This window comes from Phocoena sinus, chromosome 15, assembly GCF_008692025.1.
Source record: "Phocoena sinus isolate mPhoSin1 chromosome 15, mPhoSin1.pri, whole genome shotgun sequence".
Lineage (NCBI taxonomy): Eukaryota > Metazoa > Chordata > Mammalia > Artiodactyla > Phocoenidae > Phocoena > Phocoena sinus.
In genome coordinates this window covers 87,076,112-87,103,708 of record NC_045777.1, presented here as the reverse complement: position 1 = coordinate 87,103,708, position 27,597 = coordinate 87,076,112, and the positions used below count along the sequence as shown (strand labels likewise).

At 52.5% G+C, this 27,597-nt stretch overlaps 1 protein-coding gene and 1 pseudogene across 2 annotated transcripts in view; both read left to right on the top strand.

Moving 5' to 3' along the window:
• The window catches only part of ELFN1 (extracellular leucine rich repeat and fibronectin type III domain containing 1), a 68,568-nt gene extending 63,888 nt beyond the window's left edge, over positions 1 to 4,680 (top strand). Inside the window, exons 2-3 of one of the 2 annotated variants that reach the window (XM_032606193.1) lie at positions 703 to 859; positions 1,551 to 4,680. In XM_032606193.1, the coding sequence (XP_032462084.1) occupies positions 1,796 to 4,240 (2,445 nt within the window). In that variant the 5' untranslated portion in view covers positions 703 to 859; positions 1,551 to 1,795 and the 3' untranslated portion in view covers positions 4,241 to 4,680. The remainder of the gene's footprint in view (positions 1 to 702; positions 860 to 1,550) is intronic. The other variant, XM_032606192.1, reaches the window with a different exon arrangement.
• Positions 4,681 to 20,370: 15,690 nt separating this feature from the next.
• Positions 20,371 to 27,353, top strand: LOC116740508 (annotated as a pseudogene).
• The last annotated feature ends 244 nt before the right edge of the window (positions 27,354 to 27,597 follow it).

The following is a 27,597-nucleotide window of genomic DNA, read 5'->3' as shown; positions in this document are numbered from 1 at the left end:
TCTTTAGGCCCTGTGATCCTCCTTAACTTGACTTTGAGTTATTTTGAGCAAGAGATTAAAGGTGATTATGATCAGCCTTGTCCAGGCGCCGCCCTGCCCTGACGGGCTCGCTGCTCCGTCCGTGTCCATCCGGAGGCCGGAGCCAGACTCTGATTGGCGCCTTGCCCCGCCAACCATCCCCAGCGCCAAACTCCGCCTGGACGCACTTGCAGCCTGCCCGGCTGCCCGCTCTTGGCCTCTGGGGCGCCTGGGGGACCTAAGTCCCAGCACCCGCACAGGCCAACAGGCGCTGGAAGGTGGTGACGGCGACGAACTCCAAGCACGCCCCTTGGGATTGTAGGTTTCACGTCACAAGATGGACCACGCAGGGACACCAGCATCCCCCTGCAAGGCTTCCTCCTGAGGCGAGGGAGACCCAGGAGGCAAACCCCAGGCTGCTCCCTCCCCCAGCCGTTTCCCTTTGGGCCCAGAGAGGCCCTGTGCTTTGCTGGGTGTCACACAGTGACTCTGGACCGAGCCCTGGGTGGGCTCCGCTGTGGCCCCACGGGAACTCTCCCAGCCCCTTCTGAGCTCTCCCCTCCCTTTAACTAACTCAGAAAGACTGCCCCAGGAGCCAGATCAAAACTGTTCTTCAGGAAGTTTCCAAAGGGGGGGAGAAATCCATTTCACGTCATTTTTTTCTCCTAATTTAAACCACCTCAGTGCAGGCCAGTCGCAAACGTCAATATCAGTGAAATACACCCAGCTGGCTGCCCGCCAGGCCACAGAGCGTTACAGAGGCCGCCAGTAACGCCGAAGAGTAACCGGCAAACACACACCCATTTGTCTGTCCTGCGGGAGAAATACGAGGGGCAGAGGGGTGAGTCCCGCGCTGGCCGGGGCTGGGGCGGAGAGGGAGGGGGGCGCGTGAGCCACACCGCCCCACAGGCACCGGCTTCATCCCGGAGGGCTGCCCCGTACCGTGACCGTCGCAGCCTCGGCTCGCGTGCCGGCACGGGGGTGGAGAGGCCTGCCCTGGAGAAGCGTGGGGTCGGGGCTGCCCAGGTGTGCTGGCTCGTCGGAGCCTGGCGAAGAGGGGGAGGCACAGTCCTTCCAGGCCTTTCCGCCAGGGCCCACCGACGTGGGGCGGTGACAGGCCGTGGGTCCCCGGAGCCAGATGGAAAGCTACAGACAGCGTCCAGCCGGCTCATTTGGGGAAGCGGAGGCCCAGAAGGGGCACGAGGTACCCGGGTCACACTGCCCGAGAACGTGGACCCAGGACCTCGCTGTCCCGGCTCCTCGCTTGAGAGGGGCTCTGGAAGCCTCCTGCGCAGCGGTCAGCCAAGCGCCTTTGGCCTTGTTCCTGGGCCTCGGTTTGCTCATCTGACGAATGGGGCCACTGCTGAGGTGGCGGAAGTGGGGCTCGGGCTTAGCCCACGCTTCCTGCTTCAGGTCCCAGAGGTCAGCCTGTGGTCTGGCATTGAGCCCCCTCGCGTTTCCTCCCTCACTGCCCGGGGCTGGGCCCGGGGCCGCACTTGACCGCCCTCTCCCCCTCCCCTCTTGTCTTGCAGTGGGACCGGCTGGAGCTGGAGGACGCCCGGGCCGATGGGGAAGGAGGCCCCGGTTCCGGCGGGACGCCGGCGGATGGCGAGAGGCGGCTGGCCGTGAGGGAGGCGCTCCCCCCACCCCCAGCACTGGGGCCGCCCGGCCATGCGGCTCGGCCCGGTGCGCCCCTGAGAGCGCGGGCGCCCTCCCCTCCCGCCACCCCCCGTGCCCCCGGGCAGGCCGAGCGGGCGCTCCCGCGGGGCTGGTCCCGATGGCCGGGTGCCGGCAGGCCGCGCCGTGGGCCTGGGCGTGCGTGGCGGCGGCCGCCCTGCTGCTCGCGGGCGGGCTGGTGCGCGGCGACTGCTGGCTGATCGAGGGCGACAAGGGCTTCGTGTGGCTGGCCATCTGCAGCCAGAACCAGCCGCCCTACGAGGCCATCCCACAGCAGATCAACAGCACCGTCGTGGACCTGCGGCTGAACGAGAACCGCATCCGCAGCGTGCAGTACGCCGCGCTGAGCCGCTTCGGCAACCTCACGTACCTCAACCTCACCAAGAACGAGATCGGCTACATCGAGGACGGCGCCTTCTCGGGCCAGTTCAACCTCCAGGTGCTGCAGCTGGGCTACAACCGGCTGCGCAACCTGACGGAGGGCGCACTGCACGGCCTGAGCAAGCTGGAGTACCTGTACCTGCAGGCCAACCTCATCGAGGCGGTGGCGCCCGGCGCCTTCTGGGAGTGCCCCAACATCGTCAACGTCGACCTGTCCATGAACCGCATCCAGCGGCTTCACAGCGCCACCTTCGCGGGCCTGGCCAAGCTGTCCGTGTGCGAGCTCTACAGCAACCCCTTCTACTGCTCCTGCGAGCTGCTGGGCTTCCTGCGCTGGCTGGCGGCCTTCACCAACGCCACGCAGACCTACGAGCGCGTGCAGTGCGAGTCGCCGCCGCTCTACTCGGGTTACTCCCTCCTGGGCCAGGGCCGCCACGGCCAGCGCGGCGTTCTCAGCAAGCTGCAGTCCGTGTGCACCGACGCCTCCTACGCGGCCGAGACCCGCCCGGCGCCCGGCCGCTCGCCGCCGCCGCCGCCCCCCGCGCCGCCCGCGGAGCCCAGCGAGGGCCCCTGCGCCGAGGATGAGTGCTTCTCCGGCGACGGCACCACGCCGCCGGTGGCCCTGCCCACGCTGGCCCCGCAGGCCGAGGCCCGCCCGCTCATGAAGGTCACGCAGCTGACGCAGAACTCGGCCACCATCACGGTCCAGCTGCCCAGCCCGTTCAACCGCATGTACACGCTGGAGCACTTCAACAACAGCAGGTCGTCCACCGTGTCCAGGCTGACCCGGGCCCAGGAGGAGATCCGCCTGACCAACCTCTACGCGCTCACCAACTACACCTACTGCGTGGTCTCCACCAGCTCGGGGCTGCATCGCAACCATACCTGCCTCACCATCTGCCTGCCCAAGCCGCCCAGCCCGCCGGGCCCCGTGCCCGGCTCCTCCACGGCCACCCGCTACATCATGACCGTCCTGGGCTGCCTCTTCGGCATGGTGCTGGTGCTCGGTGCCGTCTACTACTGCCTGCGGCGGCGCCGGCGCCGCGAGGAGCAGCAGCAGAAGGCCGCCGCGGCGGCCGCGGCCGGCAGCCTCCAGAAGACCGTCATCGAGCTCAAGTACGGGCCCGAGATGGAGGCGCCCGGCCTGGCCCCGCTGTCCCAGGGCCCGCTGCTGGGCCCCGAGGCCGTGACCCGCGTCCCGTACCTGCCGGCGGCCGCCGGCGAGCTGGAGCAGTACAAGCTGGCGGAGGGCGGCGAGACGCCCAAGGCCAGCAAGGGCAGCTACCTGGAGGTGCGCTCAGGGGGGCAGGCGGAGCGCAGGGACGGGGGGCCGGGCCCCGACAGCCGGAGCTCGGTGGCCGAGATCTCCACCATCGCCAAGGAGGTGGACAAGGTCAACCAGATCATCAACAACTGCATCGACGCCCTCAAGTCCGAGTCCACCTCCTTCCAGGGCGGCAAGGTGGGGGCCGCGGCCGAGCCGCAGCTGGTGCTGCTGTCCGAGCCGCTGGCTGGCAAGCACGGCTTCCTGGCGCCCGCCTACAAGGACGCCTTCAGCCACAGCCTGCAGCGGCACCACAGCGCAGAGGCCGCCCCCGGGGCCCCGCGCGCCAGCACCTCGTCCAGCGGCTCCGCGCGCAGCCCGCGGCCCTACCGCGCCGAGGCCGCCGGGGCGCACAAGGCCGCGGCCACCGAGGCCAAGTACATCGAGAAGAGCTCGCCCGCGGCCGACGCCATCCTCACTGTGACCCCCGCGGCCGCCGTGCTGCGGGCCGAGGCTGAGAAGAGCCGCCAGTACGGCGAGCACCGGCACTCGTACCCCGGCTCCCACTCCGCCGAGACGCCCCTGCCCCATGAGGGCCCCGGCGGCCGCAAGGCGTCCATCCTGGAGCCGCTGACCCGGCCGCGGCCCCGCGACCTGGCCTACTCGCAGCTGTCCCCGCAGTACCATAACCTGAGCTACTCCTCCAGCCCTGAGTACACCTGCAGGGCCTCCCAGAGCATCTGGGGGCGCTTCAGACTGAGCCGCTGGCGGCACAAGGACAATGGGGAGTTCGTGGCGGCCGGCCACGCCCTGCGCAAGAAGGTCCAGTTCGCCCAAGATGAGGACCTGCACGACATCCTGGACTACTGGAAGGGCGTGTCCGCACAGCACAAGTCCTGAGCGCCCCCCCCCGCCAGGCGCCCGGTGCCGGTGCCCTCCCTGAAACTCGTGATGTCCACTGGACCAAAAAGGACACGAGAGCCACCGCAGCTGTTTGTAACCCAGAGACCCACGGGACACACACACACACACACACATGCTAGCAGCTGTTAAAGCCCTGGGCTTTGCAGAGGAAGTGGGGAGGGGGCACTGACAGTATGAACGGGAGGTGAACCGTGGCCGAGCACGTGTACCTGCCCTGAGTCATTCTCACCGGTGTGAGCGGGCCCGTACACACACACACACACACACATACACACCACACACACCCACACACCACCACCACACAGACGCACCACACACACAGACACACACACACAAGGGACTTCGAAAAACTGTGTCTTAGGGATGGGGGGGGGGGTGCGTTTTTTTTTTTCCCATTATCTATTCTCTCTTTTGATTCTTCTCTGCTTTCTTTCTTTCCCTCTCTTCTCTCGTTATTTTCTTTTTTAAAAAAATATATTAAAAGTAAAGTTCTCTTAAAAAGATAAAACACTAGACCTGGGGGGCGTGGCCGGCGTGGCCACCTGGCTCCTCGCATGATCTCCGTCCGTGGTTTTTTGTGGACTGTTTAGTCCGTCTCTTCATTGCCACCTCCGGAGGCCACCAAAGAGCGGCAGAGCGAAGGCAGGCGGCCGAGTGGCCTCCAGAAAGGTCCCGGAGCCCTGCGGGACTCGAGGAGGGGGGACTGTGCCTGGGGACGGCTCGGGGGTGGCCGGGGGCTGTGTGCGCTCCTGTCGTCCTGTTGTATAGAAAAATATTTCTATATTTGCAATGTTTGCTGTAAAACGAGAAAGAAAAAAAGACTATGTCTGTCCACTAAAAAAAAAATTCTGCAAAGGAAAAAAATCCCAATACTTGTTTGTAGTGGGTTTTTACTGTGGGATTTAGGGAAAGATTTGGGGGTTTTAGATGTCTGGTTTAGGGGTGGCGCTGGGGTCACAGGCGGGTCCCTGGGAGTGACGGCAGCCAGCCCTGGGTGGGGAACTCCAGCGGTTCAGTGTGGAAGGGGCCGGGGAGGGAGGTGGGCACCGGGGGGTGAGTGAGTGTGTCCGACGGTGTGTGTGACTGGTGTCTGTGCACACACCCGGCAAGCTGACGGCTGTGTACGGATGGTGGGGTTTGCGTGTGAGTGGGGCGGGCTCGAGTGGGTTGGAGGGGCCCCTCCCGTGGCTGGAGCCCCCACTACAGGGAAAGTGCCCTGAGATCCCGACGCCGCAGGCCCCGAATTCGGGGGGAGGGGTTTGAGCGCAGGTATGAACAGCGCCAGGTTCAGAATCTCCCGAGAAGCCCGGACCCCGACCCCGAGCTCACGGAGGGTCCCCCTCGGTGGCTCCATCCAGAGCAGTGCTGCCACAGGTACCCTCCCTCAGGAGCCAGAGCAAGGCTTTTAGGGTGAGAAGCCATTTCTGGACCTTGAGGCCACCTGTCAGCACAGTGGAGGACCTGCACCCACCCCAGTCCTGCATCCTGCGGAAGCACCTTCTCCAAGGCGGGCCCCGCAGGGAACAGGTGACCCGCCACTGACCCTCCCGCTGGACGCGTCAGATCTTCCATCCGAGCTCTCTACCTCGCAGGGGTAGGGGCTCTCCTCTCCTTCCTACCCCCCCCCCCCCACCCCAGTCCAGGGCAAACCCACGCCCAGTCTGTCTCTGACAAAGACCTGGTCAGGCACGAGTGGGAGCTGGGACTGAGCCCGGAAGCAATGGGGAGCCGGAGAGCGGCCAGACCCGGAGCAGAGGATGGAAGCGGGGTTCAGGCGTGGGGGGGCAGAGAGGGAAGAAGGGGGCAGGGCTGGAAGCGGCGGGCCAGCAGCCCTCCTTGCACGCCCCTGCTGACAGACTGCTCCCCGCCGCCTTCCCTCCCTGGCGATCCCACTTTAGGCACCTTTAGAGCCTGTGCGGTAGCCGGTGCCGGGCCACGGCGGGTCTGTCTCTTGCGGGCTGGCCGCCGTCCTGGCCTCTGCACCCAGGTGACCCCGTCAAGGTCCTGCATGTGGGGCCCCTCGACTGAGCCCCTCCAGAGTGGGCCACTTCTGAGGACGCTGCCCCCCGACCCGACAGGCCCCGGGCTCCCCTGGCTCCGGCCATGGGGGTGACAGTGCAGGGCCACCGTTACACGTGAGGGGGCTGGAGACCACGAGGCCGTGCCCAGGGCAGCGCGGGCAGGCAGGGGAGGCAGTCCCCAGGGCTGGAGGCGCAGAGAGGGGCCTGCCTCGCCCAAGGTCACGCAGTAAGTGGTGACAGTCCTGGCCGTGGGACAAAAGTGGGGTCAGGCCTCAGCTGCTGTTCCCTGTCACTGAGGAGATAGCACTGGCTATAGGGAACCAGAGAACGACGGCCACAGGACGGAGGCGCCAGCTGGCCAGGCATCGGGGAGGGACACGTCACTACCGAGAGCCCTGCCCCGAGCAGGGGTCCCAGGGACACCCCGGGTTGGACAGACGTGGCTCCCACTGCTGGACGCTGGGCCAGTCCCAGGGCACAGACCTGTATGTCACCGTGCCCTTGCTCGAAGGTGGTCACAGTGGAGTTGGCAAGAGTAGACGCACAGGACGTACGCGCTTACTGATCCCCTACTGTGTGCGGGGCTCTGTGCTAAGCCCTACTGAAGCCCAGGGAGGGGTCGACGCTGCCCCAAGTCTGGAGAGGCTCACGGGCCAGAAGGGCACTGGAAGCAGAGGCAGCTCTGGGAGGCGCAGGGCCCAGGAGGCCCGGGGAAGGATGGGAACCCCTGCCTGGGAAGAGCCTGGAAGGCTTCCTAGAAGGGGTGTTTGGTCTGGAAAAAGGAAGCCGCGGTGAGGATGGTGGGTGGACACTACAAAGTGGAGAGAGGTCAGCAGCCTTGTGGGCTCAGAAGTGAGCTCAGAGCCCAGAATGAAGGTCTGCCAGAGCGAGTCACGCCCTGTGCTGGGGCCAGGGCCCAGCTTCCCCACGGGCAGCTCTCGTAGGTCTGTGAAATGTGGCGTGTGGAAGCCGAAAGCATGGGCCCAAAGCAGGCTCTGCCACCTGTGACCGCGCGACCCCAGAAGGCCGCTGACCTCTCTGCCTCTCAGTGGGGATGCTGCACCTGCCCCCCCCGTACCGCACTGGGTCCCCGAATGGCACGTGGGGTTGTATCTGTCACCTCTGTCGGTCCGACAGCGCCGTGTAACAAACAACCACCATACACACGTTATTGCTCACGTGACCGGGGCAGTTCTGCTGATCTTGGTCAGCCCATCCATGTATCTGGGGCGTGCTGGGAGGACTGAGGCCCTCGTCCTCCACACACTGGCCCAGGTGATGGCCAAGAGAGCAAGCCCCCCATGGTCAGAGTAAGTCACATGGCTGAGCTCAAAGTCAAGGTGCAGACAGGCCACTCCATCCACAGGGGCAAAGGGCGGGGACACAGCGTGGGGAGAAGAATCAGGACCATCCGAGAACAGAGGCCAAATGCGTGGCCGAGCCTCACACGTCCTCCCTCTAGAGGGGACCACAGAGCACAAACAGCAGAGAACCCAAGACGTGGTCCTGAGGTTTCATTCATGCATTCATTCAACATACAGTTACAGAGCACCTGCTGTGTACCAGACATCCTGGAGACATCAACAAACCTGTCCCCGCCTCCGAGAGTCACAGTCCCAACAGGAAAGAGGTGATGCTCCAAATAGAGTTATTCAAGGGGGTTTGCCTAAAAGGACCATTTCCGGAGAGAGGGTGTAGGGGACCCCGGGGGTCAGCAGCAGCCCCCTGGGACGAGGGGAGATGCTGGGAGGAGCAGCTGTGCAGAGAGCCCACCAGGGCCCCGAGGAGGGGCCTCCAGCCTGAGGCGACCCCACAGAGGGAGCTGGGGACGCGGGCCCAACCCCTGTCCCCCCTGCCGTCTCCTGCGGGGCTCCCCCTGGGCTGAACGGCCAGAAAACCAGGATGCAGAGAGGCCAGTGATGAACTCCATACACGTCAGAACAGAGGGAGGGAGGGGGTGAAAAGGGGGCAGGAAAGGCATGGAGGGGCCAATAGGGGAGGCCTGGCCTGAGGGCTGCTGGAAGACGCAGTCACTGACCTGATAATCCACCGCGCACTGACCAAGCACTGGGGAGCAGAGGCAGGGCTGTGACATCCCTCGTGGAGCAGGAATCTCCCGGGGGAGGCCAGTGCTCAAGACCTTGACGGGCAAGTAGGAGTTGGCACGTTGGATGTGGGGGGAGCAGGCCAGGGGCTTCCTTCCCAAGGGACCCGCAGGGACCACTCTAGCCCCCGCCCAAGGGGCAGGTAGGCGCCCCTGGCGGTCAGAGCTGGGGCCGTGGCGGGGCTGCAGGCCCAGGGGGTCGGTTGGGTCAGGCTCGGGTGCCCGCCTTGCAAGCGTAAAGGAATTAGAGTTGGGCGGTGGGTCGTGGGGGCACTGATGGAGTTTTATAGAATAGTAACTTTCCCTTAACTCAAAAGCAACACTTTTACAACATAAACTTTAGAAAACAGCTACACATAAAGAAGAAAAGAGAGGTCACTCGATCTCACCACCCCAAGATAATCACGGTATCTGTACTTCCAGCCCTCTCTCTCTATAGTGCAGCAGGCTGGAAATGTACATGCAATAACCAGGTGTGCAAAGAAGCATCTCTCTCCTTTCTGTAACAGCAGATCTTACTGTGGAGCCGCTATGCGATGGAGGGGTGGCGGGTACGGTGCCAAGAGGTGGGAGACACGACAGTTTGTCTGTGGATCCAGCAGGGAAGAAAGCACTGATGATGCACTGGAGACAGGAAGTGACCAGAACATGTCCGAATAAGAAGGGGTGGGGTTCACGGGTCAGAATGGCCATCGTTAAAAAGTCCATAAATAACACACGGTGAGGATGGGGTGGAGAACAGGGAACCCCCTCCCGCACTGTGGGTGAGAGGGTAAATCTGCAGCCACTATGGAGAACAGTACGGAGGTTCCTCAGAAAACTAAAAATAGGGCTACCGTAGGATCCTGCAATCTCACTCCTGGGCATATATCCAGACAAAACTCTAATTCAAAAAGACACACGCACCCCTGTGTTCACTGCAGCACTATTTCACAATAGCCAAGACATGGAAACAACCTAAATGTCTATTGACAGATGAACGAATGGATAAAGAAGATGAGGGACATATATACAATGGAATATTCCTCCGCTATTAAAAAGAACGAAATACTGCCTTTTGCAGCAACATGGATGGACCTAGAGATCATACTAAGCAAGTAAGTCGGAAACAGAAAGACAGATATCGTACGATTTCACTTCTATGTGGAATCTAAAATATGACACAAACAAACTTATCTACAGAACAGAAACAGACTCACAGACACAGAGAACCAATTTGTGGTTGCCAAGGGGGAAGGGAGGTGGGGGAGGGAGGGACTGGGAGTTTGGGATTAGCAGATGCAAACTATTATATATAGAATGAATAAACAAGGTCCTACTGTAGAGCACAGGGAACTATATTCAGTATCCTGGGATAAACCAGCATGGAAAAGAATATGAAAAAGAATATATATATGTATAACTGACTCACTTTGCTGTACAGAAGAAATTAACACAACAATGCAAATCAACTCTACTCCAATAAAAAATTTTTTTAAGTATATTTAAAAAATGGGTGAGGCTTACTGCTTAATGGAAGGATGGTCTTGGCTAGCACCATGGACAGTCTGTCCACTGTGAGGGAGAGAGGACGGTATATGGAACTGATGCAGGTGCTGGGGGTCATGGCAACCTTGAGGGGTTTCCTCCTTTGACCACTGCATCCTTGGCATCTTTTCTGAATCCACCGCATTGCCTTTTGGTTCTACCTTCCGGGAGATTTTTTGGGTTTTGTTTAATTTGAAATAATTATAGAGTCACAGGAAGTCAAAAAACAAAACAAACCAGTGCATAGAGTCACCCACCCTCTTCCAGTGGTGACATCTCATACACCTGTAGCACAGCATCAAAACCAGGAAGCTGTTTTGTCTGTCGGTACAAGTATGTTAACTCCACTACAGATCTTACTGGGTCTCCACCAGCTTTCACACACACTCATTTATGTACGTGTGAGGTCTTTGCAGATTTACCCCGTGCGTATAGATTTGGGTAACCACCACCACAACCAAGATACAGAGCTGACCCGCCACTACAAAGACCTCCCTCGCACTGCCCTGTAAGTCACCCCACACCCAACACCATCCCTGTCCCCTGGCACCACTAATTGTTCTCCAGCCCTGTCCTTTTGAGAATATTGTATAAATGAAATCATACACTATGTAACCGTTTGATATTGGCTTTTTTCACTCAGAATAATTTCCTTGAGATCCGACCAAGTTGTTACTGGGTCAATTGTTTGTTTCTTTGCATTGCTGGGTGTATTCCATTGTATAGATGATGTGCCAGAGTTTGTTTGCCACTCACTCGTTGAAGGACATCTAGGCTGTTTCTGGTTTGGGGCTATTACAAATAAAGCTACTACGAAAATCCTCATACAGGTTTTGGTGTGAACTTAGGTTCTCATTTCTCTGGGATAAATGCTCAGGAGTACAACTGCTGGGCTGGGTAAGGAACCGCTCAACTGTTTTTTCAGAGCGACTGCACCTTTTCACATTCCCTCCCGCAATGGATGCGAGATGTAATTTCTCCACACCCTCAGTAACATTTGGTGTTATTGCTAGTTTTTACTTTGGTTGTTGTAATGGTGTGTATTGATACCTCATTATGGTTTTAATTTATGTTTCCCTCATGTCTAATGTTGTTGAACATCTTTTTTGTGTGCTGACTTGCCATCCGTGTCTCTTCTTTGATATGTCCTCATCTTTTAGCTGTGTTCTGAATGTCTTGTATTTACTGTTGAGTTTTGAGAGCCCTTTACATTTTCTAGATACAAGACCTTTATCAGATATGCGGTTGGCAAACATTTTCTCTCCCAGTCTGTAGCCAATGCATGGAAATCAACTCAAAGAGTCAAGTAAAATGAAGAAACAGAAAAATAGGTTCCAGATGAAAGAACGAGATAAAACCTCAGAAAAAGGCCTTCATGAAACAGAGATACGTGATTTACCTCAAAAGAGTTCAAAATAACGGTCATAAAGATGCTCATCAAACTCAGGAGAAGAATGGATGGACAAAGTGAGAACTTCAACAGAGAGACAGGAAATGTAAGGAAGTACCAAACAGGAGTCACAGAACTGAAGAATACAATAACTGAATGAAAACTACGGTCCAGGAGTTCAACAGAAGACTAGATGAAGCAGAAGAAAGGATCAGTGAACTTGAAGACAGAGCAGTGAAACTCACCCAATCACGGTGGCAAAAAGAAAAAAAGGATACGGAAGAGTAAAGATAGCTTAAGGGACTAACGGGACAACGTCAAGCAGACCAACATTCAACTGTTGGGGTCCCAGAAGGAGAAGGGAGAGAAAGAGGTGGAGAACTTATTCAAAGAAATAATGGCTATACATTTCCTAACCCCGGGAAGGAAACAGTCATCCAGACCCAGGAATCCCGAAAAGTTCCAAATAAGATGAGACCCACAGCAAGACACGTTATAATTAAAATGTCAAAAGTTAAAGACAAAGAGAATCTTAAAAACAGCAAGAGAAAAACAACTTGTTACGCTGTCAATAGTCATAAGCCCATAAGCAGATTTCTTGACAGAAACTTTGCAGGCCAGAAGGGCGTGGCATGATATATTCAAAGTACTGAAAGGAAAAACTCTCCAACTAATAATACTCCACCTGGAAAGCTGTCATTCAAAATTGAAGAAGAGATAAAGAAAAAAGCTAAAAAAGATCACCACCACTAGACCAGCCTTAAGAGAAATGTGAAAAGGATGTCTTTAAGCAGAAACGAAAGGGCAGTAATTAGTAACAGGAAACATATGGAAGCGCAAATCCCACTGGTAAAGGTAACTATACAGTAAAATTCAGAATAAGCTAATGTTGTAAATGCAGTGGGTTAATCACTTCTAAAGCTAGTATGAAGGCTAAAATACAAAAGAAGTAAAAACAACTATAACCACAATAATTTGTTAAAGGATACACAAGATTAAAGGATGTAAATTGTGACATCAAAAATATAAAGCATGGTGGTGAGGGGAAGTGAAAATGCAGAGCTTTAGAATGCATTCAAACTTAAGTTGTTATCAACTTAAAATAGACCGTTATAAATATAAGTTGTTTTATGTAAGCCCCATGGTAACAACAAGCGAAAACCCATGGTAGATACACAAGAGAGCAAGAGAAGAAGAAAGGAACAGAGTAACTAGAAAGCAGCCAGAAAACAATTAACAAAAATGATATAAGTATATACCTATCAATAACTACTTTAAATGTAAATAGACCAGTCAAAAAACAGAGTGGCTGAATGGATAGAAAAATAAGACACACCTGTATGCTGCCTACAAGATACTCACTTCAGATGTAAGCATACACAGCGACTGAAAGTGAAGGGGTGGAAAATGATATACTATGCAAATGGAAACCAAAAGAAATCTGGGATAGTTAGGCAAAATAAACTTTAAGACAAAGGTTGTATATGAGAGACCAAAAAAAAGATTATTACATGATGATAAAGGGGTCACTTCAACAAGAGAATTTATTTGTAAATATTTATGCACCCAGTATAGCAGCACCTAAATATATAAAGCAAATAGTAACAAATCTAAAGGGAGAAAGAGACAACAAGAATAGTACAGAATGTTAACAATTCACTTCCACCCAGGGAGAGATCATCCAGCCAGAAAATCAATAAACATTGGCCTTATATAACATGTTAGACCAGATGGACTTGTACGTATATAGAAAATTCCATCCAAAAGCAATAGAATATACAGTCTCCTCAAGTACGCATGGAACATTTTCCTGGATAGATCATATGTTAAGCCACAAAACAAGTCTTAATAAAGTTAAGACAATAAATTGAAATCAGATCGAGTATATTTTCCTACCACAATGATATAAAACTGAGAGATCGGTTACAAGAAGAAAACTATAAAAATCACAAATATGTGGAGATTAAACAACAAATGAGTCAAAGAAGAAATAAAAAGAAAAAATTTAAATACCTTGAGACAAATGAAAATACAACATACCAAAACTTATGGGATATAGCAAAAGCAGTTCTAAGAAGGAAGGTCATAGTGATAAATGCTTACATCAAGAAACAAGAAAAATCTCAAATATACCACCTAAGTTTACACCTCAAAGAGCTAGAAAAGAATAACAAAGCCCAAAGTTAGTAGTAGGAAGGAAATAACAGAGATCAGAGCAGAAATAAATAAAGCAGAGACAAAAAAGACAATAGAAAAGATCAATGAAACTAAAAGCTGGATTTTTAAAAAGATATACAAAATTGGCCAACCATTAGCTAGACTCACCAAGGAAAAGAGAGGACTCAAATAAATAAAATCAAAAATTAAAAAGAGACGTTAAGAGTGATATCACAGAAATTCAAAGGACCATAAAAGACTACTATGAGCAATTATACTCCAACAAGTTGGACAACCTAAAAGAAATGGATAAATTCCTAAAAACATATACCCTACCAAGACTGAATCACGAAGGAATAGAAAATCCGAACAAACTAATTACTACTAGAGATTGGATCAGTAATCAAAAATCTCCCAACAAACAAAAATCCAGCACCAGATGACTTCATTGGTGAATTTTACCAAACATTCAAAAAGATTTAACATCTATCCTTCTCAAACTCTTGCAGAAAATTGAAGAGGAGGAAACACTTCCAAACTCATTTTATAAGACCAGCATTACTCTGATAACAAAACCAGACAGGAATGCCACAAGAAAACTACAGGCCAATATTTCTGATGAAATAGATGCAAAAATCCTCAACAAAATACTAGCAAGCTGAATTCAACAATACATTAAAAGGATCATATACTACGATAAAGTGGGATTTATTCCAGGGATGCAAGGGTGGTTCAACATTTGCAAATCAATCAGCATAATACACCACATCACCAAAATAAAAAATAAAATTCATATGATCATCTCAATAGATGCAGAAAACACATTTGACAAAATTCAATAGCAATTTATGATCAAAACTCTCAACAAAGTGGGTATAGAGGGAACAGACCCCCACATAATAAAGGCCATACATGACAAGCCCACAGCTAACATCATACTCAATGTTGAGAAGCTGAAAGATTTCCTCTGAGATCAGGAAGAAGACAAGGATGCCCACTCCTGCTACTTTTATTCAAAATAGCATTAGAAGTCCTAGACAGAGCAATTAGGCAAGAAAAAGAAACAAAAGGCACACCATTTGTAAGGAAGAAGTAAAACTGTCACTATTTGCAGATGACATGTTATATGTACAAAACCCTAAAGACTCCAAGAAAAACTCTTAGATCTAATACACAAATTAGATAAAGTTGCAAGATACAGAAATCTGTTGTGTTTGTATACACTAATAAAGGAAACCAATTCCGTTTACAATTGCATCAAAAAGAATACCCAGGAATAAACTTAACCAAGGGGGTGAAAGACGTGTATACTGAAAGCTTTAAGACACTGATAAAATAAATTCAAGACAAATAAACAGAAGAATATTCCATGCTCACAGATTGGAAGAATCAATATTGTTAAAATGTCCACACTACCCAAAGTGATCTACAGGTTCAATGCAGTCCCTATCAAAATTTCAATGGTATTTTTCACAGAAATAGAACAAAAAATCCTAAATTTTTATGGAACCATAGTAGAACCCCAAATAGCCAAAGCAATCTTGAATAACAAGAGCAAAGCTGTAGGCATCAGGTTTCCTGAGTTCAAACTATATACAAAGCTATATTAATCAAAACATCATGGTATTGACATAAAAACAGATACCTAGATCAATAGAACAGAATTGAGAGCCAGGAAATAAACCCACACATATATGGTCAATTTATGACAAAGGAGCCAAGAATATACAATGGGGAAAGGACAGTGTCCTCAATAAATGGTGCTGGGAAAACTGGGTCACCTCATACAAAAAGAAAAAGAAACTGAATCACTATCTTACACCATACACAAAAGCCAACTCAAAATGGATCAAAGACTTGTATGTAAGACCTGAAGCCATAAAATTCCTAGAAGAAAATGTGTTAAGTTTCTTGACATAGGTCTTGATGAAGATTTTTTGTATTTGACACCATAAGCAAGGGCAATAAAAGCAAAAATAAACAAGCATGACTACATCAAACTAAAAAGCCTCTGCATGGCTAAGGAAATCATCAACAAAATGAGAAGGCAACCTATCAAATGGGAGAAAAGAGTGCAAATCATATATCCGATAAGCAGGCAATATCCAAAATAAATAAAGGACTCATACAACTCAGTAGCAAAAACACCCCCCAAGAAACAAAACCACGAGATGCCACCTCACACCTGTCAGAATGGCTATCATCAAAAAGACAAGAGATAAGTTTTGGTGAGGGTGTGGAGAAAATGGAACCCTTGTGCACTGTTGGTGGGAATGTAAATTGGTGCAGCCATCATGGAAAACAGTATGGAGATTCCTCAAAAAACTGAAAATAAGACTACCGTATGATCCAGCAATCCCACTTCTGGATACGTATCCAAATAAAACGAAAACTCAGAAAGATATATCCACCACGTTCATTGCAGCATTATTTACAGTAGTCAAGACATGGAAGCAACCTAAGTGTTCATTGATAGATGAATGGATAAAGCAAGGACTCCACGTATATGTGTGTCGGTATATATATAATGGAATATTATATACATAATGGAATATTATTCAGCCATTAAAAAAGAAGGAAGTCTTGCCATCTGCAGCAAAATGGATGGATCTTGAGGTCATTATGCTAAGTGAAATGAGTCAGACAGAGAAAGACAAATACCTCATGATCTCTTACATGTGGAATCTAAAAAATAACACAAACAAACAAAAATGAGCTCATAGATACAGAGAACAAATTGATGGAGGCTGGGAGGGGATCGGGGAGACGGGTGAAGAGGGTAAAAAATACAAACTTCCAGTTATAAAATAAATAAGTCCTGAGGATGTAATGTACAGCATGGTGACTATAGTTAATAATACTCTGTTATATATTTGAAATTGCTTAGAGAGTAATCTTAAAAGTTCTCATCACAAGAAAAAAAGAAGCTTGTAACTATGTGTGGTGATCTCTTTGCTATATATATATAGAATCATATTGTACACCTGAAACTAATATAATGCCAATTATATTTTAATAATTTTTTTTCTGCCCCACACTCTCCTCTTTTTCTGGGACTCTGATGACACAAATATTAGATCTTTTGTTATTGTTCCACAGATTCCTAAGAGTATGTTCATTTATTTCCAGCTTATTTCCTCTCTGTTGTTCAGATTGGATAATTTCACGATACGTCTTTAAGTTTACTGATTCTTTTTTCTGTTGTCTCCAAACTACTCTTCAGCTTGTCCAGTGAATTTTAGTTTTTGTTCTTGTATTTTTCAGTTCTATAATTTCCACTTGATTTTTTTTTATATCTTCTATTTCTTAGCTGAGATTTTCTTTTTCACTTGCTTCAAGGGTCCATATTCATAACTGCTTGTTGAAGCATGCCTTACGATTGCTGCTTTGCAATCCATCAGGTGATTCCAACATCTGAGTCACCTTGGCGCTGGTGTCGTTGGTTGTCTTTTCTCATCAAGTTATGACTGTTCTGGTTCTTGGGATGACAAATAACTTTTTTATTGTGTGTGTCACTTTTGTTCTTTGAAAGCTTTTGTTTTTGTTTTTTAGCATACAAAAGCAGTGATATTCAGAATCCTCAATGACTAGAGTAGTACGGAATTGGCCAATCAAAAAACTTACAGCCCACTCATAGACGCATAGACGCTGACTCTAAATAAACAGGCTGCCCACAACAGTTGATATAGCCTACCTAGCTGCACCGAAAAAATATCTTTCTGAACTTTCTGAAAATATGAGGTATGATTTTAATTTTAAATGGGTCCCTTTGCTGTTTGCTTTAGTTTTTGCCATTACGTAATTCCTCCTACAGCCGGTGGGTCTTGGCTATTTATGTTTAAGAGTGACACCTCAGCAAACTCATTGGGATCTGTTGTGCCTAGGCAGGGTTTGCCAATTTGGGGGCCACAGAGGATAACCTGGCAGGACATTTTTGCTGCAAGACACCAACTGCCTATACATAAATCTTTTATCTTGGGCCGGTTTCTCCAAGACATTTCCCTCTAATCTCCTGAGTGCCCACATCTGGGAGGCAGTGAGAGAAGGGCGCCAGGAGTCTGACTGCTTTTTATGGGAACTTTCGCTTAATCTGTTTCGTTTTTAAATCTGTTTTTAATATAATGTCCTTACCTTCAGCTGTGCCTGGTGTCCCTAAACCCAAAGTCTTTGGGGTTCGTCCTCTCCCAGGACTAAACTTCCAAACATGAAGGACAGTCTCCCAGTAGCTTTGCTTTTTTAAAAAAAAAAAATTATTTTTTATTTAATTGATTTGGCTGTGTTGGGTCTTTGTTTCTCTGCGCGGGCTTTCTCTAGTTGTGGCGAGCAGGGTCTACTCTTCGTTGAGGTGCACGGGCTTCTCATTGCGGTGGCTTCTCTTGTTGCAGAGCACGGGCTCTAGGTGTGCAGGCTTCAGTAGTTGTGGCGTGTGGGCTCAGTAGCTGTGGCTCTTGGGCTCTAGGCGTGTGGGCTTTGGTAGTTGTGGCACACGGGCTTAGTTGCTCCGCGGCATGTGGGATCTTCCCGGACCAGGGCTCGAACCCGTGTCCCCTGCATTGCCAGGCAGATTCTTAACCACTGTGCCACCATGGAAGACCTAGCTTTGCTTCGTTTTTTTTTTGCGGTACACAGGCCTCTCACTGTTGTGGCCTCTCCCGTTGCAGAGCACAGGCCCCGGACGCGCAGGCTCAGCGGCCATGGCTCACGGGCCCAGCCGCTCCGCGGCATGTGGGATCTTCCCGGACCGGGGCACGAACCCGTGTCCCCTGCATCGGCAGGCGGACTCTCAACCACTGCGCCACCAGGGAAGCCCCTAGCTTTGCTTCTTAAACTAACATAATCTGTGAATCTCTCTGGGCTTTAGCCCAAGACGTGCACCGTATAATGAATTATCTTCTCCCCCAGGCATCTAGAATGGTACTATCCATCAACCATCCTTGAGAAACTTGAGGAAGAAGCCACTCAAGTCATTTTTTGTTGGACTTCCTTCTTTCCCAGAATTTGAGCTGAGAATGGCTGCCAAGGAGTTTGTTCTGTCTTGAGGCAAAGGAGTGAGGCTTTTTCACCCACATCAGTCTGTCACTAGTCACCAGCTGCCCCAGAGGGACGGGCACCCTCCGAAGCGCTCCCGAGCGAGGCGGTGCAGCTCACCGCAGGGCGAGCCTGCAGGGAAGGCTGTGGGTGCGACAGGTGGGCACGAGTGAGCCCGCAGCATCCGGGCGGGACCAGCAGCCTCTGGCACGGGTCGCCCCTTGCACCGTCCACACGTGTTTCCCTCTCGCGTTCGAGTTATTCTATCTCATCACGGCCTCTCCTGGATTTGAGGGGTTCTGACTCAAGGTGAACTTTAGTCCCCACTGGTGCAGGTGTTCCCAAGCCTGTGAGGGACCCTCATCCTCTTCTCCGTCTACCACCTGTTCTGGCTTCCCCGTGGCCTCATCCAGCACTTACGCGGGTCCAGATGGCTCCCCCGGTGGGTAATGCAGACCCTCACCACCGAGTGGTCCGAGTCTCTGGTCACGATAGGTTATCAGGCCAATGTTGCTTCATCTTCTCATTTACATTAAAGCTGGACTTCGTGGTGTGAGCAGTGAAGAGACACCCCAGAGACCCCCCGGGCGTCAGTCGCCTCCCTGTGTCTCCGTCACGCAGCGGCAGGCTTACATTCTCGCGCTGATCGCGTTCGATCCCTCTTCCCAGCGTGCTGCCCGCTCTTCACCTGCTCCCGTCCTCCTGAAAGGCATCCTTCTGAAGTGGGGCAGTGGCCACAGCTTAAGTTTGCTGGGACTCCTGTCGTGTCCCCCAGTGGAAGCATCTCGCCCCTGGGAACCGGGGTCTGTTGACCCACAGAGCCAAGAGTCGTGGGAGGGAAAGCACACATCACCCACATGGGTCCCGAGATGTGACTGGGGGCCCTCCTACTTGCTCCACTGTGTGTCCAAACCTGCTTCTACTTGCTGGGAAAACAGCACCGCACGGCGGCCGAGGCTGCAGATAGAAGCTCTTCTATTCCTGCACTGAAGCCCACTGCCCTCCTTGCCACCGCTGGCCCTCTGGCTTCTGTCCACAGACCAGATAATTATCATGACCCCTGCACTCCCCACACCCGGTGACATCGCCCATCTCCCCATGTGCGCCGTGCCGTGCCCCTGCAGAGAGAGGCCTTGGTAGCTGCGTGGCTGAAGTGTCCTGGAGACCAACCCTCTACCTGCAACCAGGGAGGGAGGCCTCCTTGTCATCTGCCCAGTGGGTGATCCAAGTTCAGCACCTCGTCCTTCAAGCCTGCAGGGCCATGTCTGGGACTAACAGTTTTAGGTCGGTTTCTAGAAGCAGAGCCAGAAGTAGGAATTCTCGGCAAGCCATAAAGGACGTTCCCAGGAGGAGCCTGAGGGCAGCAGGCGGGGACGCGGTTTCACCCCAAATGCAGCCCAGCCTGACCCGTGGGAGCCCGGAAGCATAAATGGTATCGGAGGATCTGTCCCGTCTCGTGACACGGAGCAGGGAGTTTGGGCCCTGAATCCCTTAGGGACTGGCCACAAGCCACTGCAGGGGGTGGGGAGTGTAAGTCCCAGCAGCCCCAGGGTCCCCGGGGCAATCCTCCAGAGAAGGTCACAGGTGTGGGATTTAGCACCACCCCCTGCAGTGGCTGTGACACAGACAGGTAGACAGGAGGGACCAGGGGGATCTGGGTAGGGCACCTACAGCATCGGCCCTACCCACCCACCCAAAAGCTGCACCAATTTACGTGACCACGTGTGTAGGTTTATTTTGACTTAAGTTTTGAAGGCTTACTTAGCAAAATACATCAACCGTTTTCTTTATAGATTCCATTATTTTTACAAGAATATTCACAGCAGCCCAAAGTGCAAACACCCCAAACATCCCTCAGTAGATGAAGGGACAAACTGTGATGTCACCAGAGACCCAAACGCTGCTGCACAAAGAGGAGCAGGGTGGCGGGGTCGGTCCCAGGACGGCGCGAACGAAGCTGGAGCCACCGCGCTGCACGGAAGGCGGATGCCGTTCCTACGACGCCACGAATCCTAGCCCACTCCTCGTGTAATACAGCCCCATGCTTTCCTTTAGTTTTGAACTTATCTTTAAGACTTTGGAGTTTATTTTGGTCTGGCATATGAAGCAGGATCTCAGAAAATTTCTTCCAAGGGGTTGACCGGTTCAACAATATTTTTGAAGATTCCACCCTGGAGCCGCTGCCTAGAGACGCCGCCCACACCGAGCACTAAATGCTCGCCTGCCCTTGCACCTGTTCCTGGATCCCAAGCTCCCCGTAGATCGGCCTGTCTATTCCTCTCCAGGCTCATGCTGTTTCAGTTAGCGGGGGGCGCACGGTCATATCACATAGGGCAGGGCCCCCTCATTGTCCTTTCATGTTTTCACGTTTTCCTCGGCTGTTCTCACACATACGCTCTTCCAGATGAACGACAGAATCTCCACATCATACTCCAGACGTCGTGCTGGGCTTTTGTATGGATGTGCTTTGAACTTATAGACTAACTCGGAGGAAAATTACGTCTCTACAGTATCAGGTCTTCTGATGCGGCAACATCATAACGTTCTCCTTTCATGAAGAGTCTTTTTTATATGCCCCGGTGTCAAAGACGTGTGTGTGAGAGAGAGAGAGAGAGAGAAGAGAGGAGCGAGGAGTGAGGAGAGGGAGAGAGAGAGAGAGAGAGAGAGACGGAGAGAGGAGAGAGATAGGAGCGAGGAGAGAGGGAGAGATGGAGAGAGAGACAGAGAGACACAGAGAGAGAGAGAGAGGAGAGAGGAGAGAGGGGAGGGAGAGAGGGAGAGAGACAGAGAGAGAGACAGAGAGAGACAGAGAGAGAGAGGGAGAGAGAGGGAGGGTGAGAGGGAGGTCTGCCCAGCAATCATTTCCATGCCCTCCCTCTGGTCTGAGAGCCCCCCTTTCCTTGGAGCGAGATCCTGCGGGTATCGTCCCCACCAAAGGCATGGACGATGGGAACTAGTACCAGCCAGGTAGAAGCCTCCAGCTCGCGGCCGCGGTGATGGGTTCACGCGGCACAGGGAAGACCTGTTGGTCCCTCCACGAGATGTGACATCTGGACACTGGGAAAAGGGTTTCCACGTCTCCGGAATCCCCAGCTGTGAGGATGAATCGGGTCTGGGGACAGCTGCCTGCACGAGAAACCCGACAACAGAAGAGCTAACGTTTACTGAGCCCTTTCCACGTGCCAGGCGCTGTTCTCCAAGTGTGACAAGAATTGGCTCAGGTAAACTCCACAAGAACCTGTGCGACGGGCGGGGGAGAAATCCAAGGCATTTAATAACCTAGGACGCCGGCGCTGACCGGTCCAAACGGGCCTCCCGACTGGCGTGTCCAAGCCGGCCTCAGCTCAGAAGGCCGGAGTCAACACGCCCTTTCCTACACGCGCGCACGGCGCTGCCACAGCTGGTCGGCGGCGGGACCAGGCTTTCCTCCTACACGTGAAAAGCAGTGAGTCGGGCATCACGAAGGACAGGCCTTAAGGCGGACCGGCCCGAGGGGCGGCAGGGTACACAGGGGCGATGAGGCCGGTGATGACTGGGAGGACAGCTGTCCTCATTGTGGGGGGAAGGTTGGGGGAACTGTCCCTTGTCACTACTGGGCCACTCTGGGGCGTCCCCTGCCTTTGGGGGAAGGGGATGCTGGCTCTCCTGTGAAGAGCCCGCCGAGGTCCGTTCCACACCCACGCCCCTCCCAGCCGCGCTGCTGGCCGTCAAGGTGGAGGCCGGGGCCACCAGCCAAGAACGTGGGCGCCTCTAGAAGCCAGGAAGGCCGGGAAACGGGTTCTCTCCTGTGGAGGGAAGCACACCCCGGCCAACCCCTTGATCTCAGCCCAGTGAGACGCAGTCCGGACTCCCCACGGGACCTGTGATATATTTTGAGCCACTAGTTTTGTGGTAATTGGTTACAGCGGCGATGGAAAAGCAGCCTCTGTGCTTCTAGAGTTTATTCTGAACCTGCTGTTTAAACAGAGAAAAGATCACCCCGCAGGGGAGGATGTGAACTGTGACCCCACGATCCAAACCGGTGCGACCTCACTGTGAATTCGGTCTTTGGGGTGCTGGGGCCAAGGGCGACCAGGGAGCTAGTTTCCGAATCGACTTCGGGCAGAAGACGGCTTCTATTAAAGACTAAGGAAGGAGGCCGTGCCGACTGTGAGTTTGCTGCAACAGGGGACCTCACGCCGGGGGCTGAAGCAGCAGAAACGCATCCCTGCTCTCTCCTGGAGGCGTCAAGTCTGAGATGGAGGTGTCGGCAGGGCTGCTTCCCCCCAGGCCGTGAGGGAGGGTCTGTTCTGGGCCTCTCCCCGTGCTGCTGGTGGTTTGCTGGCGACCCCGGGGGCTCCTGGGCCGGTAGGTGCGTCACCCCGTCTCTGCCACCATCTGCCCACGGCTTTCTTCCCCCCGTCAGTGTCCCCTTCTTATAAGGACACTGGTCGTACAGGATTAGGGCCGCCCCAATGACCTCAGCCTAACTCGTGGCATCTACAAAGACCCTACTTCTCAACGCGGCACGTTCACAGGCGGTGGGGTAGGACTTCGACATCTTTTGGGGGAAGCGACTCAACCCGTAACATACACATAAGTACTGAAATTCAGCCGTGATGGCAGAATTGTTGAGAACTTAGGCCAACGAGAAAACTTCTCCCGGGAAGGAGTGGGTGTCAGGGGTGCTGCTGGACTCGCCAGCGCCTGGTGATAAGGCAGATGGCCCCTAATCAGCTTTGTTATTGATTTTAAATCCTCCACAGAGAACGCCTCCCCTCCCCCAACCCATGCTGCACCTGGCGCCCCACTTCCCAGCACAGTGATGGACGCACAGAGCAGCCAGCGTCCGCAGGAGGGCCGACCGCTGCCCAGGGAGGCTGGGGGAGGGCGGGGGAGGCTTCCCCGGGGAGCTCGAGGCACCTGGGACGGGCCCGTGGCGTCGGTGTGTCCTCTCTGGCGCTCAGGGCGCTCTCCACTGTGTGGACGCACCCCGGCTCGCTCACCTTGCACCAGCTGAAGGGCAGACACGTGGGTGGTCTTCTGGTCTGGGCATTAAGAATGAAACCGCTCCACAGAGGAACGGATAAAGAAGGTGTGGTGCATACACACGATGGAGTGTCAGCCATAGGAAAGAACGGAATAAGGCCACGTGCAGCAACACGGATGCACCTGGCGATGACCATACCTAAGTGGAGTGAGCCAGACACAGAAAGACAAATACCATGACGTCACTTATAAGTGGGCTCTAAACCACGACACAAACGAACTTATCCATGAAACAAAAACGGACTCACAGAGAACAGACTTGTGGCTGCCAAGGGGGAGGGGAGGTGGGGGAGGGATGGAGTGGGAGTTTGGGATGAGCAGATGCAAACCATTACATACAGAATGGATAAACAACAAGGTCCTACTGTAGAGCACAGGAAACCGTATTCAATACTCTGGGATAAACCATAATGGAAAAGCATATGAAAAAGAATACATATATATGTATGTGTGTGTGCGTATAACTGAATTTCTTGGCTATACGGCAGAAATAAACACAACATTGTAAATCAACTATACTTTGATAAATTAAAATTAAAAGTGAAGCCTAACATTTCAGGTACATATTTTTGTGTGACCACCAGTTTTCGGTTTTCTAGGGTAGATATTTCTGATGGGATGACTAGCTTTTTTTGTTTTTCTGGTGGTACGCGGGCCTCTCACTCTTGCGGCCCCTCCCGTTGCGGAGCACAGGGTCCAGAGGCGCAGGCTCAGCGGCCATGGCTCACGGGCCCAGCCGCTCCGCGGCACGTGGGATCTTCCCGGACCAGGGCACGAACCCGCGTCCCCTGTGTCGGCAGGCGGACTCTCGACCACTGCGCCACCAGGGAAGCCCTGGGATGACTAGCTTTTGAGGCCATCGTGTGCTTAAGAAACTGTTTAAGAACGGTTGGTGGTGCCATTTTCCATCCCCTCTGGCGACAAAGAGCTGCCCGGCTCTAAGCACCCACTGGCACCTGGTTCTGCCAGCTTTACTGTCACCATTTGATAAGCACGTAGGGCCATCTCCCTGTCATTTTAACCTGCGTCTCCCTGAGGGCTAACTTGCTCACTGCGTGGGCATTTTATTTGCTGTCACATATCCTGTTTGGAAACATGTATGTTGTGATAGCTTAGCCATTTTAAAATTTGGTTTATTTTCTTATTGTTGAGTTTCGAGAGTTCTTTATATATTCTGGACACAAGCTGTTAAGAGATGTGATTGCTAAATGTTTTCTCCCCGTCTGTGAGTTATCTTTTCATTCTCTGAACAGAGCAAATGTTTTTAACTTTGATTCAGTCCAATTCATCAATTTCTCAAAAAACTCTGCCTAACTCTGAGGTCACAAAGATTCCCTCCTATCTTTTCTTCTAAAGGTTTTATAGTTTTAGGCTTGACACCTGGGTCTATTAGAGAATGGAAGAATAGATCAAGGCTCTTTAAATTCAAGTTTTTCACCAAATTTAGGAAGTTTGGGCCATGATTTCCTCAAGTATTATTTTCTATGCCAATTTCTCTCTCCTCTTTGGACTTCTGTGAGAGGAACGTTGGACCCTGTGGTGTTGCCCGTTCATCCTCGAGATCACGCTTTCTCCCCAAACTTCTGTTTTCCGTTCTGCACAGCGATGATTTCTGTTGACCCACCTCAGGTTTCCTGAACCCTTCCCCCTTCATCTCCAGTCTACTACTGGGCCCGTCCCATGATTTTTTTTTTAATTTCAGATATGGCATTCTTTCAGTTATAAACGTTCCCTCTGGTTATATTTTCTAGTTTCTACTTCTCTGCAGAGAACTTCTACGTCTCCAGGCATCTCAAGATTATACACCTTATCCTCACGATGGACGGTTAGAAGAGCTGCTTTAAAACCTTTAACTGATCCTTACCTTCTGGGTCGTCTTGGGCTTGGCATCTGTTGGTTGTCTCTTTCCTCGTTCTGCTTCTTCTGTGAGTCGAGGAATTTGGGATTGCGTGCTGGACGCTCGCATACTGTGCCGGGAGACCCTGGGTCCTGGCTAACACTCCGGAGGGTGTTGCCTTGTCACTGCCGCTGTGGTTCCAGCAGACCGACCTGGTTAGGCCCAGACAGCGCAGTCCAGCTCTCCTTCTGCAGGCAGTGGTCCGTTACGGGTTCCACTCCAACGCCTTTCCCACATTGCTGGGCTCCATCCGGCACGTGGGCTGGGACTGGGGAGATGGTTCGGGGCTTGAAGTCTTTGATGCGCTTCCGTGGGAGCCTCGGTCACACACGGCGCCGGGCGTGTCCTCCTGAAACCCTCTCGCCTCTGGGATTTCTCCCACCCTCTCCAGCTCTGTGGGGCCCCTTCCCCTTGTCTTCAGGCTATCTCCCCTGGGGTTTCCCGTCAGTGCTGCCACGAAGTGCAGGGACGGGCCCACCCGGGGGTCAAAATGGGAATCAAAGGAGGAAAAGTCAGCCCCCGACTCGCCCTTGTTTCAGGTCGTGACTCAGGCTTGACTTCAGATCCTAATCGGCCTGCCCTGCTACTCGGCTGCATGTGATATCCTCTCTGGAACTGTTCATTGTAATCAGTGTGAGAGATAAACCATAGTTGGATAAACAGTTACTGTGACTATTTACTCCACGGTTGGAATTCTGGAACCAGAATTAAGATACACATTTTTTAATCGGCCACCTCATTGGGCTCTGACGAGTTCCAATATCTTTTTCCTTTTTCAGTGAAAAGTATTTGATACACACACAATAACATAAAAGTGTGTATGTAAACCATGACGTCTAATAACAGGACGAACACCTGAGAATCTATGATGCCCCTGCAACCACTCCCTCCTCCCATCCGCTGGCCACCAGAGGTGACTAGAGTCTGAATTAATCTTTACTATCGTTACAATTGTGCTACTTATGTGTGTATCCATAAATACAGTAGTTATTTTAAAATTATTTTTAGACATAAAAATGATGTCACAGTACATCTATACTTTTACAACTTAAGTTTTTTGGAAATTATTTGTTTACTTTTGGCTGTGTTGGGTCTTTGTTGCGGAGCACGGGCTCTAGGTGTGCGGGCTCAGTAGTTGTGGCTCATGGGCTCTAGAGCGCGGGTTCAGTAGTAGTCGCATACGGGCTTAGTCGCTCCGCGGCATGTGGGATCTTCCCGGACCAGGGCTCGAACCCATGTCCCCTGCATTGCAGGCCGATTCTTAACCACTGTGCGCCCAGGGAAGCCCTGCAACTTGATGTTTTAAACCCGATTTTGAGATTCACGTACCGATCCCGCCGCCACACGCCGCGCAGCTTGGACCAGGCGCCCGCCCCTCCCCTCGTCCTTGGCCGCGGTCGCGAAGCCCCGAGCCGGCGGAAGCCCGGGGCTCACCACATCGGTGGCACTCAGCAACAGGTTCCAGGGAGGGAAAAGCGCTCTGTTTGCTCAAAGCCCGGCAGGAGAGGAGGCCGGCCGAGAATCAACCGGGAGCTCCTCTGTGACCAGAAGCACAGTGATGAAGAGAACCTGCCGGAAAAACCTGCAGCCTTTAAAGAGGAGTATCTGGAGTTTGACCTGAACAGTGAGGGCGAGATTGATCTGATGTCTCTAAAGAGGGTGATGGAGAAGCGTGGGGTCCCCAAGACCCACCCGGAGATGAAGACGATCTCGGAGGTGGCGGGCGGTGTCAGCGACACCATCTCCTACTGAGACTTTGTGGATATGATGCTGGGAACGGTCGGCGGTCCCTCCAGCTAGTCATGACGTTTGAAGGAAAACCCAACGAGAGCAGCCCCGAGCCAGCTGGCCCCCCTCCAGAGAGGCGCTGCCAGCCTGCCCGGAGGAGCCCCGCCTGGGCCCGCCCCGCTCTCCCCACTCGTCCTCCTCCCTCCTGATCTCGCTGCCCTTCTTGACGCGCTGCGATGTGTCTTATTCGTTTGGTCACTGCATTTGTTATTTCATCAGCGGAGTCAGCGATCTCTTTGTATAGCATAAATTACTGCCTTAAAGGGGCTCTGGTTGGGAAGTCCCGATCGCCTCCTTCTTTTTTTTCCCCTGCGTCTCCCCTCCCTGTGCAGAAGGGCTGACATTAAACCAAAAACCAGAGGGGGCAGGGCCCAGGACAGGGAGACCAGAAGC